General features: G+C 38.9%; 1 protein-coding gene across 1 annotated transcript in view; it reads left to right on the top strand.

The window, feature by feature from the left end:
• Window positions 1-882: 882 nt before the first annotated feature.
• cdh23 (cadherin-related 23) overlaps window positions 883-16,376 on the top strand; it is a 143,504-nt gene continuing 128,010 nt past the window's right edge. Inside the window, exons 1-3 of the mRNA XM_026354390.2 lie at window positions 883-892; window positions 12,959-13,055; window positions 15,906-15,980. Of these exons, the coding sequence (XP_026210175.1) occupies window positions 12,968-13,055; window positions 15,906-15,980 (163 nt within the window). The 5' untranslated portion in view covers window positions 883-892; window positions 12,959-12,967. The remainder of the gene's footprint in view (window positions 893-12,958; window positions 13,056-15,905; window positions 15,981-16,376) is intronic.

Raw genomic sequence — 16,376 nt, 5'->3', positions numbered from 1 at the left:
GACATACAGACAGACATACAGACAGACAGACATGTTCCCAAAATTGTCCAATTATATAAGTTTTTTTATGAGTGTTTTTTTTTTTGTGTGTGTGTAAATGTTAGTGGAATCCAATATCATCAACCCATGTAGAGCTGCATTCAAAACTTCACTTAAAATCACATTGAAATTTTGAAATCGCAGGCTCATCCAAATTGTGTGAATGTCATCTCAGCAACTCAAGGGCCAGTCAGTGGTATGTGTGCCTTTGTCATCCAGGAACTACCTACACTCACACTGAATCCATGAGTGGTACTGCATAAGGAGGAACTCGGAGACAATTGCACCAGTGTAAGGTCTGACAATTGCTGGATTGATTTCATCAGTGTACTTCACAGCAGTTCAGTTAATTTCACCTGTTGTCAGGTTTCATTAGCACCAAAGCTGGTGAAACTGATTGACAATCACTTGTGCTTCCTAAATGGACAGATTGCTATCCCTGAATTGAACTGACTTTGTTATACTGTGAAAATTAAACATTCCCTTAATTTTATCGAGCAGTGTAATTTAAACCACACTTTGTGACTATTTGATCTTAAAGTAACTGCACTTCAAAGCTGCAGTTTAGTGAAATATCCACCAGAGAGCAGCAAAATATCACTTTGAATCATCTTCATCAGAGAGGAGGGTCGTGGTAAGCTTGGTTTGACTTGGCACTAATATTCTAAAGCCAATCAAGTGAAGTCATCAGAATAGTAACCTGTAAAAACTGGTAATTAAATTATTTTTGTATAGAAAAGAGAAAAATTAGTCAATGAAAATAGTATGCAGCCATGACACATTTTTGTTTGTACTTTTAGCTGTACCACCGACATCCTGGAAGAAAAAAGTCCTAAGAACAGCTGCAGCAGTTGTGAGTCAAATATTTTACTTGTTTCCATGTTTCATATGACACATGTGCTCCTTCACTTTTGTCTTGTAGATATGGGTATATTTGGTTGCACATTAGCATAAATGCTTTTTTTTTTTAAGTTTTATTTTATATAAATGTCTTCTCTTCAGTGAGTCTCACAGTTATATATTAGAATTGTAGTGCCTGGTCCTCAGCAAGGGATCAATTAACTGAAATTGAATGGCTTGCACAAATAGGACATGTTGCCATAATCATTATTTCTTAATTAAAATAATATACTTTTTTTTTTGTTTGTTTTTGTTTTTACAGTGCAGCGTTGTAAATGAAGAGAAAATGAAAGCAGTGAATGCATTCCCAAATCATACTTAATTTAAGCTTACATATTAATGTACTTTCACTTCATTCTGAAAAGGGACTTTTGATACCTTTTACAATATTAGAACTATTTAATTTTTTATAGTAGCTAGCTGTATTCCAAATATAACTAAATTTGGATAAAAGTTAAATTACAGTTGTTTATATGTCACAATTTGAGTCAGAGACTGGGCCAAATAAAAGTTTTAAGACTTTAGGAAGCAGATCGTTCCTCAGACAAATAAAAAAATTATAAATGATGGAGATGTTCTGAGACCACTGACATATGATGGAATGCCTTGAAAATTAATTATTTCTACGAAGTATACGTGCAACTGACTGACTGATTTCCATATTGAGACTATCACTGTCAACCTATTGGCAAATACTGAATAAAATAATCTCATTATACTAAAGCATCAAGGCCACTAAAGTCTTAAATAGGTGCCCTATGGAAGTTTAAATAAAAGCAGAGGTCAGGCACTTATGACTTCAGTCTCACATTTTAGTTGCTCTCCTTCAAGCCTGTCCAAACACCTAAGACACTTGAGAGAATATACCAGAAAACACACTAGGACGCGTTGGCTGGGACCTGATTGAACTAGTTTTAGACTTGAGGAGAGACATCCTGTGTTTTCAAATGGCCTGATACCACTTAGGTACTGTATACAGCTGTTGCTTCTACGTGTAGTTCTTGGTTTCCACTCTAAGTGGTGCTGTCACACTGTCAAATTCTCTTCAGATTCACGACCTCTGTACTTAAATAATGGATTTCAAATTTAATCGGTGTAATATTAGCTCATAAGCTCATTTGGGAGGCTCACAAATAGATTTCTTTAATCTCAGTAAACGCTGCCATCTTTCCTGAAGCTTGCAAATGATTTGTAAACACACCCGAATGGAATAATTTTACCTTTCACAGCAATAGAGACACGTGAAAAGGCTGGGATGAATTCAGCACACACCAAATGATACATACATACATATAGATTACATGTACTGACAGAGTGTGTGTGTGTGTGTGTGTGTGTGTGTGTGTGGCTGGTTTCAATTGTCAGACAGTCCTGTAGAGAAGCATTTCAAACATCTGGAGCTGCACATGAAAGTCCTAGAATTGTTGGAGTGCGTCCCTGATTATGCAGGAGTGGACATGATGTAGACTCTTCACAAGTGAGGCTTTATGCTGCGCTCAGTGGCTTTTTGCAGTAGTAGGTCTGAATACTGGGAAGTGAAATTTGTACCGACTAGGGCGTTGGTGGTGATAGAGTAAAACTAGCAGGAGAGAGAGAAAGAAGAGAAGGAGGGAGTGAGGGAGAGACGGGGTAGCACATACTTGGTAAGGCATCGCAGCAGGACAGGCAATCGACTCTGAAGACGCTCAGCCAGCGACGGACACGGACGAGGAAGGTAGGACAGTATGGAAATGCTGTGATCACCTGCTGTGAGTTGGTAAGATGCGAAGCACCGTTAGAGGCAAGACTGCAGCAGAGATGTTTTTTTAACATTAAGATCATGTCTTTCATTATATGATCTAACATGTCCTACCTACTGTAGTGGTCCGCATGTCACCACTTTCACGCGAATAGTTATTTTTACTTAGTCTCGCTGAATGCTTTTGCGTTTTCTTTCGAGTTTGTGCACTAAAGAGGAGTTTTTAAAAGAAAGGAAGAAGTTGAGTGATACAGTGATGATCAGTGCACTGAGAGCACCGGTTAGATGAGGAGCCATGTGATCGGCACCTGCGAGCATCTAGTACAAGTTATGTCGTCCTCCAGAAAACGCTGCACTCCAACTGTTGCTGGCGTTTCTTTAGAGTTTGGTTTATAAGGGAAATAAATAAGTCAGTTAATGTTAGCTAGTGTGCATGCTTACCCCGAGGTGTCAAATGAACAGTGTTATCTCAGGTAGCCCTGGCAACTCTCAGGTGCCTGCTGGGAAGCGCCGTGGTGCCCACTCATTTATTCATGTGTCACCTGAACGCAGCAGCCGCCACGCAGCGCCAGGTTAAAGAGGAACAGCACTGAGTTTGAGAAGCTGTTAATCCTGCAGCCCAAGTCACCTCACAGTGTGTGTGTGTGTGTCTCTGTGTGTGTGTGGGTGTGGGGGGGGGTTCTCATAGCTTCTTCTTGTAACTGTGCTGTAGATATAAAATGCTAAATATTTTATAGCGCTATGCAGGATTGGCTTCATAGTTGGAGCTATAACTTCTTCGCAGAGTAATTTAATGCTTTTTTCTTTCTCTAACATTTTAACCTGCTGGGCTGAGTGGTAATTCTTTTCAGCCAGTTTTAGAATTGTAGGTGTTCAAACCACGACTTGATGCATTTATTATGGAAATTACTATATTAGAAAGAATGTGTGGTTTGTTTTTAAGATTTTTTAAAAGAAAAGCCAATTAACTACATTTGGATGGAGCAAAAAACATGTCAATTTTATGAAATCTTTTACATTAAAATAAAAATAGATTCATTATATTACTGTAATTCACTAAAATACATTAGGACGTACTTTCAAACTCGCTTGTACTGTCTCTAGGAAATGCTGTGACTAATTTCCTTTAGTTTACATGGACACTTTGGCCTCTATAATTCCTTAGTGCGTGTTCACTTATCTACTGCACACGGGTACTGATGTGTACCTATTTGCCACCTGTACTGAAAAGCCAAAGTATAACAAATAGTCACATACACTATAATGTACATGTATTGTTAAATTATTGCTTGAATACCAACTCACTTAAGAATCAGATTTTATATTGAGAAATTGCTGTCATTATTCATGTCCGATGTGAGGAAAGCATGCCTCTGACAGTTGCCCTTTTGTGAGTTTCTGTCACCCCCTCTGAATTCATTCAGAATATGAGAAGGAAGAAAAAAATGCTGAAATGGAGAGTCCGTATCTGGCAGACACCTTGACTGACAAGCTCAAATGAATCCCAATATGAGAGGGTAGAGGAATGAATTGCAGATACAGTGACTATACTTGACTATCCTATGAGGTCTCAGAGAGCAGAGCAAGGTATGAGAACAATAAAGAATGGAAGTATTCTGAAATTGAAGAGGAAAGGACAAGAAGCAAATCTAGAGTATGGAAAAGTGGTAGATATTAAAATCGAGTATCTCATTTTTTTTCATTGTGTGTCCGTGGTTCTTGTAGCTCAGCCAATCTGTTCAAATTAAGTGGAGCCATTGGGAAAGGTTTGGCATTGATTAACATGTGAGAAAGCATCTGAACAGTCTATATACCTACCCTTGAGTACCTATTAGATGCCTCATGATTATGATTTTTTAAGTTATTTGCAGCATTTGTTTATATGCTTACTTACAAATCTAGAAATATCTGTTTGCTTTGGCACAATGAGGTCATATGATTACAGTTAAATATTGTTTAACTGCAACCATATTTATATAGTTGTGTATTTTTGTTGACAATGAAAGAAAGCGTTTCCCAGAATATTTTTGGTGTCTACACAACATTCATGCACCATAATCATTGCATACTTCCCAGTTTTGCCATTTCTGCACCTCCTCTCTCCTGGTACAGCTTTGTGTGCGGTCATTAAATCATCCAATCCAGTCATGCAGAACTGAAGAAAACAGGATGGGGCTGAGGAAAGGCCTGGCTATGTTGTTCAGCTATTTGTATTACAGGTGAAGAAACAGTTCATGTGGATGTGAATCTATATTTTTCTAAATTTGTAATGTTTGCAAAAGTCTCAAAGTAGCCTTTTTAGAGAATATGATGCCTATATAGCTGCTTGTAAAACCAACCACCCATTGTAATCCTGGTGTATTGTACTAATCCCTGCATCACTGTAATGATTAATTTTTGTGAAAGTCTGAAATCATTATGAAAGAATTAGAAATGATGATTGGAAATTGAAATTTTCTAAAGGAAAGGATGGCAGCGTTTTATCTCTCACAATTGAAATATCAGGGATTAATGTCTACCATTTGCCATATCAAATCATATTCTCCCCTGGAAATGAACCATACCATGTAAAACAAGCAAAGCAGCAATTTAATGGTAGCTTTGCCGTGTGACAAATGCTTGTTGTTGGTATTTACGCATGGAATGCTGCCCTAAAGTGGGTCTGAAACACCGCGGAGAGACAGGATGGGAGGAGAGACAGTGAGGGTGAAATAAGATTGGACTGAATGGAGCTGAATGAGGAGAGAGGTGAAGTGTTGAGATGCAAAGGTCATCGGTGCTGAAGAGGAACAACTAAATGGTGTGTTTTGATCTTTCAACTGGGATGGAAACAGTCAGCTGTTGGCAGGGTGGAATGACTGCGCCCTAACAAAGAGAGAGGCAAAAGGAGATGAATGAGTCTCTACAGACTATCGGCTGCCCTCTGACACAGCTGTCTGTGTTTATGTTGTCTGATATACACACAGGCCTCTGCTGGGACACTGTTGCCAAGCTCATTGCAGCAGATAATGGCAAAGTGAAAAGAAAGCCAGGCTAAGAAACAGACATTTTAAGACTGACATCAAAATCTGGGTACGAGGCAATCTGTTCACATTATGGAGGCTTAAAATTTGTTTACTGCCATAAGGTTTAAGTGAGGAAGAATGAGAAATCACAGACTAGTAGAGAGTTGAGACAACTATATATCAAGATTAATAGTGTGTTAATATTGTGATTACAGTATAACAGGGGAAACCCATTAACAATACATCTCATTGTCTCATAAAATTGTTACAAGCTGTCTACACGTTGAAATAGGGGACAAGTTGAAAACATGATTCAGTAGTATAAAAGTAGAACAGAGGACAAGAGGGGCATGACAGCATATTGATCTGTGCTATTTTATCAGTAGATGGATGGAGAGGAAAAAGTCACGGAGTGTATCATTATGTTCTCACTACAATTTGTCTACAAAACACTAAAAGCCTAAAATCAGAGAGCTAAGATTGTTTTGTCAGTCTGCACTTTGACAAAAATGTGGCGGCGGCAGGAATCATGGTTGCGTAGCATCTTTTCTTTCACTTTTGAATCTGATGAGAGAATTATGTGCTCTAGTTTTGTTTTCCCTCTATTTCACAGTTACTATGCATCATTTTAAATTAAGTTTAATTGTAATGTAGGTGTAGTAAACTTTGTGGTCTGTTATCTTGCCAAATAAATGGCTAATCTAATACAACTCAGAAGCACTCTTGCCACAGTTCTAGTGTAAAAGAGCCATTAAAGCAGTGTATCTGCTCAATCAAATCACATATTGATCAGTGTAAAACACAGAATTTCAATAAATGTATTACAGCAGACAACATGGATAAAGACGTACAGTCCAAACACTAGTTACAAATGGCCATTGACCAGGGGGTGAGGAGTTTTTAATGTTGCTGTTGCAGACACAGCCCCTCAGGATTTACTTGACAAATGCCGTAAACCCAGTCAGCCAGCTGTGTCCTAGTGTGTGCCACATCTTCCTGCCTGGTCTGTACTTGCAGTGAACGCTAATCAAGCTCCACCTGTACCTCGAACCCCATGTTTCACACACATGCAGACATCGTTGTGTTGGTCAACACAGAGAAGGGCAGGTTCGAGTTGTGCCTGCTCAGGCATTTTGTGACAGGGTACTGTAATAGCACAGTGTTACCATTCTGTTCCTGATAACTACTGTCTCCCCATGTTCTGTGTAAGTACCCTCCTTTCCCCCAAAGAGTCTTGCAAAGCTCTGCTGTCTGATCCTTTATGGACTAAGAGGCTGCAGGCAGTGTCTCTAGTGGAAGAACAAAGTTTGTCTTGGCATGTGTCCTACAGTCCCCTATCTTCTGTTTGGCCTGGTGGGGAGTTAGTGATCTTTTATTGAGAGGACGCTTCAGTCCAGCTATCTTCTGAAGAAGTCAATCAGCAGGGACCCGCTTCAGTTTAGCTTAGATTGATGCTGTTCATGTTTTGTTTTCCAATTCGTTAACATTTAATTCATATTTAGGTTGGTTTGCATAAGCACGTGTAAAGGTCAATGACTACTTATATGGTTCTTGTGGTTTGTTCACTGCTGCACAAGTAAACCATGACTGTTGCTTTTGAACATGACATTTTCTGTGCTGTGTATTAAATGACTTGCAGCCTTCACCTAAAACAGACTCTAAATAGAAGTCAGTGGTGAGCTACTACTTTTGTCTTTGTAGTTCAGCTTGCATCTCATCTACATTGCGCTGTTGTCATGTGTGGAGTTTGCTGAGTAAGGGCTTCAAAAAGTCATGACGGGTGAGAAGAAAGACATTACTCAACTTATCAGCACAGCACTCTCCTTTCTTACTCCCTGACAAAGCCAAATGTCTGCTAATCTGCCTGTGATCACATTAATGACTGATGGCTTTTTTATGAATACTGGTTTGTGGAGGAGTTGGGGCGGCTCTGCCATTGATTTGCCGTGATAATCCAGATTTGGCTGCTGGCTGAGGTCCACCTCTCCCTCTGAGAAGGGTGCCTTTGAGGTAAAGGCAAGTCAGACACAATTGCCATGTAATCAATAATATTGAGTGCTGTAAGCCAGGAGATATAGCCATGTGGGCAGGCAGTCCTCTCTGTAGAGAGCACAGTAGATCTAGATATTACTCTTCACTTTACACTGCCTTAATCACACATTACTGCCACATATGTTATAGGACCACAACTAATTACAGAGACCTGGATCTCAGCTACCCTAAGGTCTGCCCATTGAAAACTGTAGTTGCTTCTTAACAGTCATTTGAGGTCTTAAAACAGTCAGACTCCATATTTGGACCCTGGTAAGTTCTTGGCCATGTTGCAAGATTTAAACATGATTTTATTTTATTAGAATAGTTTGTTTTAAATTGCCTTGTGTGTGATGAGAAACTGATTCATTAATCGCATGTTAATATTAGGTCTTGCAACCAAAACAAAACTAATAGCAGTATCTCTTATCTAAAATAGTTTTTAGAAAAGAGACTACTTTTTATTCTTTTGACTACACAATAAATACATGGCCCACAGAGGAAATTATTACAGGACAAAGCTTTCTAAATCTGTCAAAGCTCAGCACAAAGAAAAAACAATCAGAAATGACTATAGAGTAACATGTATAATTAGACTAGCAAACCTGCTTGGTAAATAAAATAAAAAAAAAATAATAATAAAAAAAAAAAAGGAAGAGCCATGAGCCAATGTATATAATAGACCGAGAACAGAAAAGGTGAGAGATGGCTAGAAACAGTGAAATACAGCAGAAAACAGAAAAAGGCAAGCGTGGGGAGAGTGAGACTGGTGCAGTATGAGATGTTATGGTGAGGAGCTGAGCAGAAGATGAGCAGTGACTCCGACAGAGTGAAGGAGGGGGTGAAGAAAATGAGGGATTGATAAATAGTGACAGTAAAGTCAGTTGAGTAGGACAGTGCCACAGCAGGTCCCAGCTTGCACGGAGGAGCACCTCTCTGCCCTGTCCCTGCAATTTAATTGTCCCATGCATAAACATGTAATCCTGCCCTGTACTAGTACTCTACTAAATTTAAAGCTAGATCACGCTTTTGAGCTAATTAACTTTCAGCCTTTCCCTCAATATGGAAAACTGCATAGGTTACTCCGTTGTAAAACGGTGTCAGCGGTTGTGGCAGCGGTTGGCAATTGACTTATACAGTATCCAAGCAGTTCAGTCTCTCCACAATCCTAGAATTACTAGTCAGCTCACATCTATGTAGGTTCTTGAGAATAATGATGTCTATGTACCACCACAATGTTGAACACAGCAATTTCTCAAAGACACTGTTTTCTATGGGTTTTGTTTCTTTGTGTAACTAATTCAAATCATATCTGGTAATGTTAAAACTGTGCTGGTGTTTTCAGATCAAGTTCCTAGACGGTTGGTAAGATCAAGGATTAATATTGGGATCACTGCTTTCCAGATTACAGGCTGCCGTTGATGACCCACAGGCCCTAATTTGAAGATTGTTCTATACTCCCAAAAGTTTACAACGATCACAAACCAGCACAAACCAGTGATGTTTCCAACCCTACAAGTGCTCCAAATTGTACTCTGATTTAGTTTAGCATTACAAATCCTTTGGAATTTGGTTTCTCCAATGAAACCTGTGTTTTATAGCACATATTATTCAAAAATAAAAATTCTAATTGAACTCCCATAAACAATTGATTGTTCTAATTTGAATTTACTATGTTGTCTTCTTTGGATTATGGAGATATTGTGTATTCCCATGCTGCTACTAGTACCCTTAAACCACTGGATGCTGACAACCACAGTGCCATTTGATTAATTACTGAAGACAGTTATGATACTCATCATTGTGTTATATGAAAAAGCTGCATGGTCATCACGGGTATTCAGGAGACATCAACATACCTGTGTCTTCCTCTGTAAGCCTTACTATGAGCTTCCCTGAATAAAGGTTTAAAAACAATTATCAAAGAATTGGTTTTAATGTGAGTGTTGAAGTCATGGGGCCATGCTCATTGTTCCATGGGGCTTCAGTAGAGTTTGATTGCAACCCTCCATCTTCCCACTCTCCCTCTGCTACATTGTTACTGAAGTGATTGCAGTGGTACATACTGTATGGCCCATAAGATGAACATTGCATAGTTACACAATAGCCTGAGTCACCTGTGTAAGAGCTTAAAAAGAAAATAATTACCATGCTGTTTTCGGTAATGTTATTTCAAGTGGGAATGAAACATACAATAGTAGAAAGATCTACTGAAGACTATTAACAACCTGGCTTGCCACCAACTGAGGGTTCATTGCCATTCAGATAGTTTCAGTATAGTTTGTTGAGATTCTAATTTACAAGCACTTGTTTCTGCCAGTATACAGCAAAACAGTGAAGTTATATTATCTTCTGTTTATGAATAACAATATATCAAGACATGACATTTAAATAAATCTGCAGCAAAGATTACTTTTTTCATCTTCAAAACAAAATATTTTCCAGTGACATCTGTTGACAATGTATGTTGTCCTCCTGGAAGTAAGTGTTATGTTTGAGTTCTCCAATCGTCAATTTTTGATGCACTAAGCATCACAAATTAAATTCAGTTTACTTAAATTGTGTTGGTGTGGTGGTAGAAAACTCTGCAGCAGTTATCTCAATGCCTGGGCAGAACAAAATTTATCTGCATGACAAAATACCCAGGGGTATGTAGGAAAACTACTGTTTGTGATTTAAGTGAACTCAACCTTAAAGTTAGGGTAAACACTTTAGTATTCTCTCCCCAAAACAAGTGGTCAGCATTTTTAAAATTAACTTAGATGTGCAAGCGTGCAGAATGACAAAGAAAGATCCCAATAAAGACAAGAAGCACAATAAATTAATTTGGTCTAATTGGAATTATGTAAACCTAAAATACATATAATATTACCCACAGTAATACATATCAAAGTATACTTAGAGCCACCACTTTTGTAATTTGCTCAGAGCAGGTTTGTCTTTGCTGATACCTCAGACAACTACTTTCTTGGTGACAGTATTTAATATCGAATCTTCCTGTGTGCTGGTATGAGCAGGGTCAGATGCTGGTGCAACATTACTGCATGCAGTTTCCACAGCCACCTCAGCGCTTGCAAACCCAATGTGTCTGTCTCAACCAGTATCCATCACTCATATTCACCCATTTGTCATCTCAGAAATGTCCTTTAGCATTTGGAGAAAGGATTAGTGAAGGGGCTGGTGTGTGTGGGGGGTGTGGTGTGGTGGTGGTGGTAGAGGGGTGTTATAACAGTAAGACAATAAAGACCACCTTTCCACATAAAATACTAGAACAGGGGGAAAAAAGGCATACAGCAGGTTTTTGTTCCTACTAATAATTTAAAAGCACCAGACTGTATCACAGCCTTCACAATATCTTTTTAAAGTGACATCTCAGTTGTTGTTTTTTTTTTTTTTTAGTAAAATCACTGATTCTATTAACGTGGAAATGATACAAAAATAAATTTTTATTTTTAAAAAAGGCAAGAGACTTAAGGAGCTTGTTTGCTGCTCTGTGTACAATTATTTCATTTTATTTCCAGTGTGGAAAGCTGGGAATGGGCTTTATTGATTGTCCTCATCCAGACTGATCAACTCTATCCAAGCATCAAAGAGGAACATGGGAAACACTGAGATGTTGCCCTTAGGTGTTATTGCTTGCTGTGTTGTAGTTACTAGGTTTGATAAACTGTGTATGTCAGTACATTTGGCTACCTTAAGTGCTGCACAGTGTCCAAGTCATGCTACCTCAGGTGTGCTTATAATACAAAGAGTAGGGCATTATGTTAGAGAAAAGGGAGGACATTTCTGTCGAGGAAAGGCTAAATTGTGGAAATGTGTAATCTGTTTAGGCTGTTGTTGCCAGCTTTCTATCTGGGCTTCCCACTGATTCGACATAATACCCTCTTCGTGGGTCTTCATGGCCCACGAGTGAATGTGTACAAGCAAAAGGTGGGGGGGGGGGGGGGGGGGGGGGGGGAGTGAGGAAGGAATCGAGTAAAATAAATAAATAAAACTAGCAGACATGCGGGTTGAATTGTTACAGAAAGTGAAATGCAGTAATGCTGAGGAAACAAGAATCCAAATGAAAACAAATGTTCCTATTCACACTGACACACATGCACATCTAATAAAACATGTACGCACACAGACACACATATACAATAAACAGTGACAGCCTATTCTTTACCGTGCATCTCTTTCTCACTGACCTGTAAATTTTAGCTGCTTTGTCTGATTTGAATCCCCCACGTACACTATATTTGCAATAGCGCCACGACAAGATGGTAGGCAACAACACAAAGATGTGTGTGTATTGTATTTTACTGCTTCTCACGCTGGCTTCTGGTGTTTATTTAACTTTTTTTGGCATCAGAAAGCTGAAGGACGAGCAGCCTTGTCTCTACATATGTTTTACCGTGAGACTAAGCATAGTAGGCTTTGGGGAGATGCAGAATTTAGAAAGATAACCCTTCAAAATTAAATTGTCACTGAATGAGTTTGCCAGCCTGTGAGGCCTTGCTGGGACAAGTGGTGACAGTGTAAAGAGAAGTAACAAATGAGACTAAGGGGACAGTGAGGCAGATGAGGGAAGGCAGGGATAGGTTTTACATCGAGTTACCTCCTAACAAGAAACATTGCAAATCACAGATAATACGGACAATAAAATGGTCGTAATTAAGCAAACATAAGTAAACTAATTGTATTGTTATCGGAGTGTAAGTGAAAGTTATACATAGTCATTTATAAAGCTGTGCCGCAGTCACTTTTCGTCTTTAGTGCTTTTCTATCAGCAACATTAACAGTAAACACCTCTAAGCAAATACCCTGAAACTTACACTACAGTGTACTTTGAAACTGTTAAATATTAGTGTTAGTGATTAGTTTGGCGTTAGAGTTGGAGTGGTGGAGACTTAAATACTGAGACTTCTTAAATACTGTAACATTTACACTTTTAGCACAGTGTTTTTATCAGACAATTAACAGAGCAGTGTCTTGATTATGCTATTAAACAGTGTGTACTGTAAATGAGCTGTTGCTGTGAATATGCCTTCATCAACAAGCAATCACGCACACGCACCAGAAAACACCTGCTTGAAGCGTGGCGTGTTCTCTGTCCTCTAATTATAGCGATCGCATCTCCTACTCACTTACATGATAATCACAGTAATGAAGCAACTGAACTGTCTTTGGACATTATGTGCGTTGACTTTAACAGCAATGTGGATAATCAGCTAATTAAATAATTATGACTGTATTCTATCAGGTGCAGGTGATGTGGAGTGTGGGTTCAGGCGGCAGGATGACTTTTGCCAAGGTCCTCCTTCCCTTCATCATTCTCCATTCTTTCTGTGAAGGTCTAGGTGAGTCCTCCGCACTATAAAGTATGAATGTATGTAAATCCACCAAAATTATGCAAGACTTTATTTGGTGAGTGGTAATTGTGAAGGAAAGTTGTTTATGCTGCATAATTCATACAATGAACGATAAATTCCTGCTGCAGTGCATACATTGCCATTAAATGTATGACTGAATACCTTCTCAGCGGCAAAATGTATGAATAGTGGTTTTGTGAATATGTGCAACAGAAAAGCAGTTTAATTTTAGAGCTTTTCTTCCACTTCCTGTTCAGTTCTTTATTATTAACTGCCTGAAATGATTTTCTGTCTCCAAGGTTCTACACTTGATGTATAGTCTTACATTTTCTTTACTTGTACACCTTTTCCTTTTAGACCTGTACATGGTCTATTTATTTTATCACATTTTATCTTTACTATTCCTTTATTCTTGCTCTCATTTTCCTGTACTGTCTCCCTTGTCTGTCTTGCATAATATGTCACATTATTGTTCAGTCTAAGAACTACTTAAAAATGTTTGTCTCCTTGGCGAGTGTGGATCTCTGAGAGAGCTTGAGAGAGAGACCGATATAGTGAGAGAGACCTTCGATGTGACAGGCAGGAGACACCTCTAATCACACACAATGCTGAAGCAGCAGGGAAAGTATTAAGTGAATGCCACAACCTCTTTCCATCAAGCACAATGGGTTTATCAGCTTTTTATATATCTCTGGAGCCCTCGGTGTCTTACCTTGTGTTTACTTTCTGTTACTATGTCTTTGTTCTTCTCTCTCCCTTGCTCACCTTGCAGTCTCTAACTAACCCATTAGCACACTGACCCTGTGCACCACCTAAACATTACCTCCCTGAGCCAACAAATTGGATTGATGATGATTGCTGTAATTATTTGGTGGCTGTAATCTATCTGCATTCCACTATCCAAGCCTGACACAGTTCCTCAGTAATTAAGCCACAGGTTTTGATGGGGGCTAGTTAAGCTCAGCTCAGTTGATCAAAGCCCATCAGCTTTGTTCACTGATCTACCAACAAAACAGCTTGTATCATACTGCATCTGGTAATAGTCTTGCAAAACATGGCAGACTATTAACCCTATTAATAGTCCCTAAAAAGGTGATTGTTCTAGTGGAAGGATGTTCTGTTTCATACAGAGAAATAAAGTACTTGAGGTACACAGGCTGCAATACAATTAAATAAACTTCAACAGTGGACAGGTGAGGAAAAATGTTATGTTGATAAAAGGGTAATATAAAAGGTAGGTACTTTAGGTTAGTGTCAATATAACTCACCTGTCCTAATGTTATCTGTTTATATTTGTGACAGGTTTATATTTAATCAATTAGCAGCAACTTGCACTTAAACACAACAGGGGCAACTGGGGGTTTAGAGCATTGCCTAAGGAAACTTCAACATATGTACCAGAGGAGCTGGGGGTTAAACCCACACTAAACTACAGCTAATATTTAAGAAAAAGACAATTCTGTGCCGGAGACAGGATGATGTAAATGTATTTTTTTAAACATAAGTTTGGCATTGAAAACAAAGCCTGAACTGAAAAAGGAAAACGGCACACAGCTATTGATTTTTGACAAAGAGAAAATCAAATTAGGGATAGACGATTCACCTAAAAGGTCATATAACAGTCCTGTTAACCACCGTATTTTCCAATAGTTACTTGGTTTAAATACTGCAGGTTCTGATTCAGAACTAACAGTTGATCTTGATTTGACACAGTAACAGATGTGAACATAGCTACAGAAAAGTGATCAGAGGAGAGGACGTCTCATGTCTCTAAGAACACAGTTTCCTCATTTCCTCTTTGCTCGTATCTTTTCCTTGCATCCCTTTGTCTATGTTTAGTGGGAGGGACTAAGACACAAGGTAAAGACAAAAGTGAGAGAAACATGTAAAATAAACAATAAGAAACAAATAAGAGAGATTAGGATGTACCCTATGTGTGATGAGACACTTCAGGAAAGTTTAGGAGCATTAGAGAGAATGTGATCAAAAGTTCAAAATCCAGTATCCAAAATCTAAATCCCAGTCCCATCTAATAGCCACAAAGACAAGACACAGTCAAGACAATAAGATGTACGGAGCAGACAGGTAGTAGAGTGAATCAAGGGCCGAGTGGCAAACCAAAGAGTAGAACAGGGCACAGGCAGGAATGTCTCTGCAGTGAGGCAACAGCTTGGCACTGGAGCAGCACAAACATACTGGTTAAACAGACCACAGCAGAAGTGAGGACAATGGACAGCAATAAGGCTGAGGAGACCGAGACACAACGATTAACTGGTGGGAAGATGATGCACGGCTGGTTTAATGCCAGTTTTTCAGTTCCGGTTTGGTTTTCAATACCAAACTTTAAAGTGACTGTCCTGGCTCCATAAATCTTATACATTACTGACTGTACATCTTCCGTACTGTGTCATACACTTTGACTCTGAGTCATCTATAGTTTTGCTACAGCACCCTTGTGAAGGAAAACTGGCTTTGTGAATTCAACAGTAGAACAAGATTTAGCAGTGGCAAGAGTTGCTCCAACTAGACGCCCTTTTTTCAGTTTAGGTGATTAATGCACTTCTAAACAAATGCTGTTCAAGTACACAGCGTTACTGTATTTATTTCACATAAGCTGCTGTTGCTACTGCTATACAGTAAATGTTCAGTGTGTCACATCCTGTGCACAAAGGTTGTGAATGGCAACCAGACACTAAACGTGGCGTATGATTTGTAAGACTTTTCAATATCAGACTAAAGGTGGTGTATAAATCACAGCTGACATTATTTTATATGACACTCTGTCAATACTGGGCTTTAACAACTACTACTGGTCTTTTTTTTTTATTTTCATCACAGGCCCTAACCAGCCGCCACGTTTCACAAACTACTTCTTCTCGACCTACCTTCTCATCTATGAAGATACACCTATCGGTGAGTCTCCGTGGAGTGTGTTGCATGTGATGTATCTGCTTTGTCTAAAGAAAGTACAGTAAAGCTGATTGTGTGGATGACTTTGTCAACTTGTATAGAACTAGTCTGTCTGCTGAGAAGATGACAGGCTAGTTAAACTGAGAAAGACAAAACAAGTAAAGAAAGATGTCATAATAGACTGACAGTGATTGTGTGTGTGTGTGTGTGTGTGTGTGTGTTTGTGTGTGTCTGTTTTTGACGAGAAGGAAACTCGATAGCCTTGTCGCCTGATTGATTCTCTATAATACACAGCTTGCACAAAAGAAACCTGGGATGCTTGGGATATTTCACACCCTAGTGTTGATGTCTGGATAAAAAGGTTTGGGCAGATTCAATATCCCCATGTTATTATAAGCT

The sequence above is a fragment of the Anabas testudineus genome, chromosome 15 (genome assembly GCF_900324465.2).
Source record: "Anabas testudineus chromosome 15, fAnaTes1.2, whole genome shotgun sequence".
Lineage (NCBI taxonomy): Eukaryota > Metazoa > Chordata > Actinopteri > Anabantiformes > Anabantidae > Anabas > Anabas testudineus.
The sequence above is the reverse complement of the archived record's forward strand: the minus strand, read 5'-3'. Positions and strand labels throughout refer to the sequence as shown.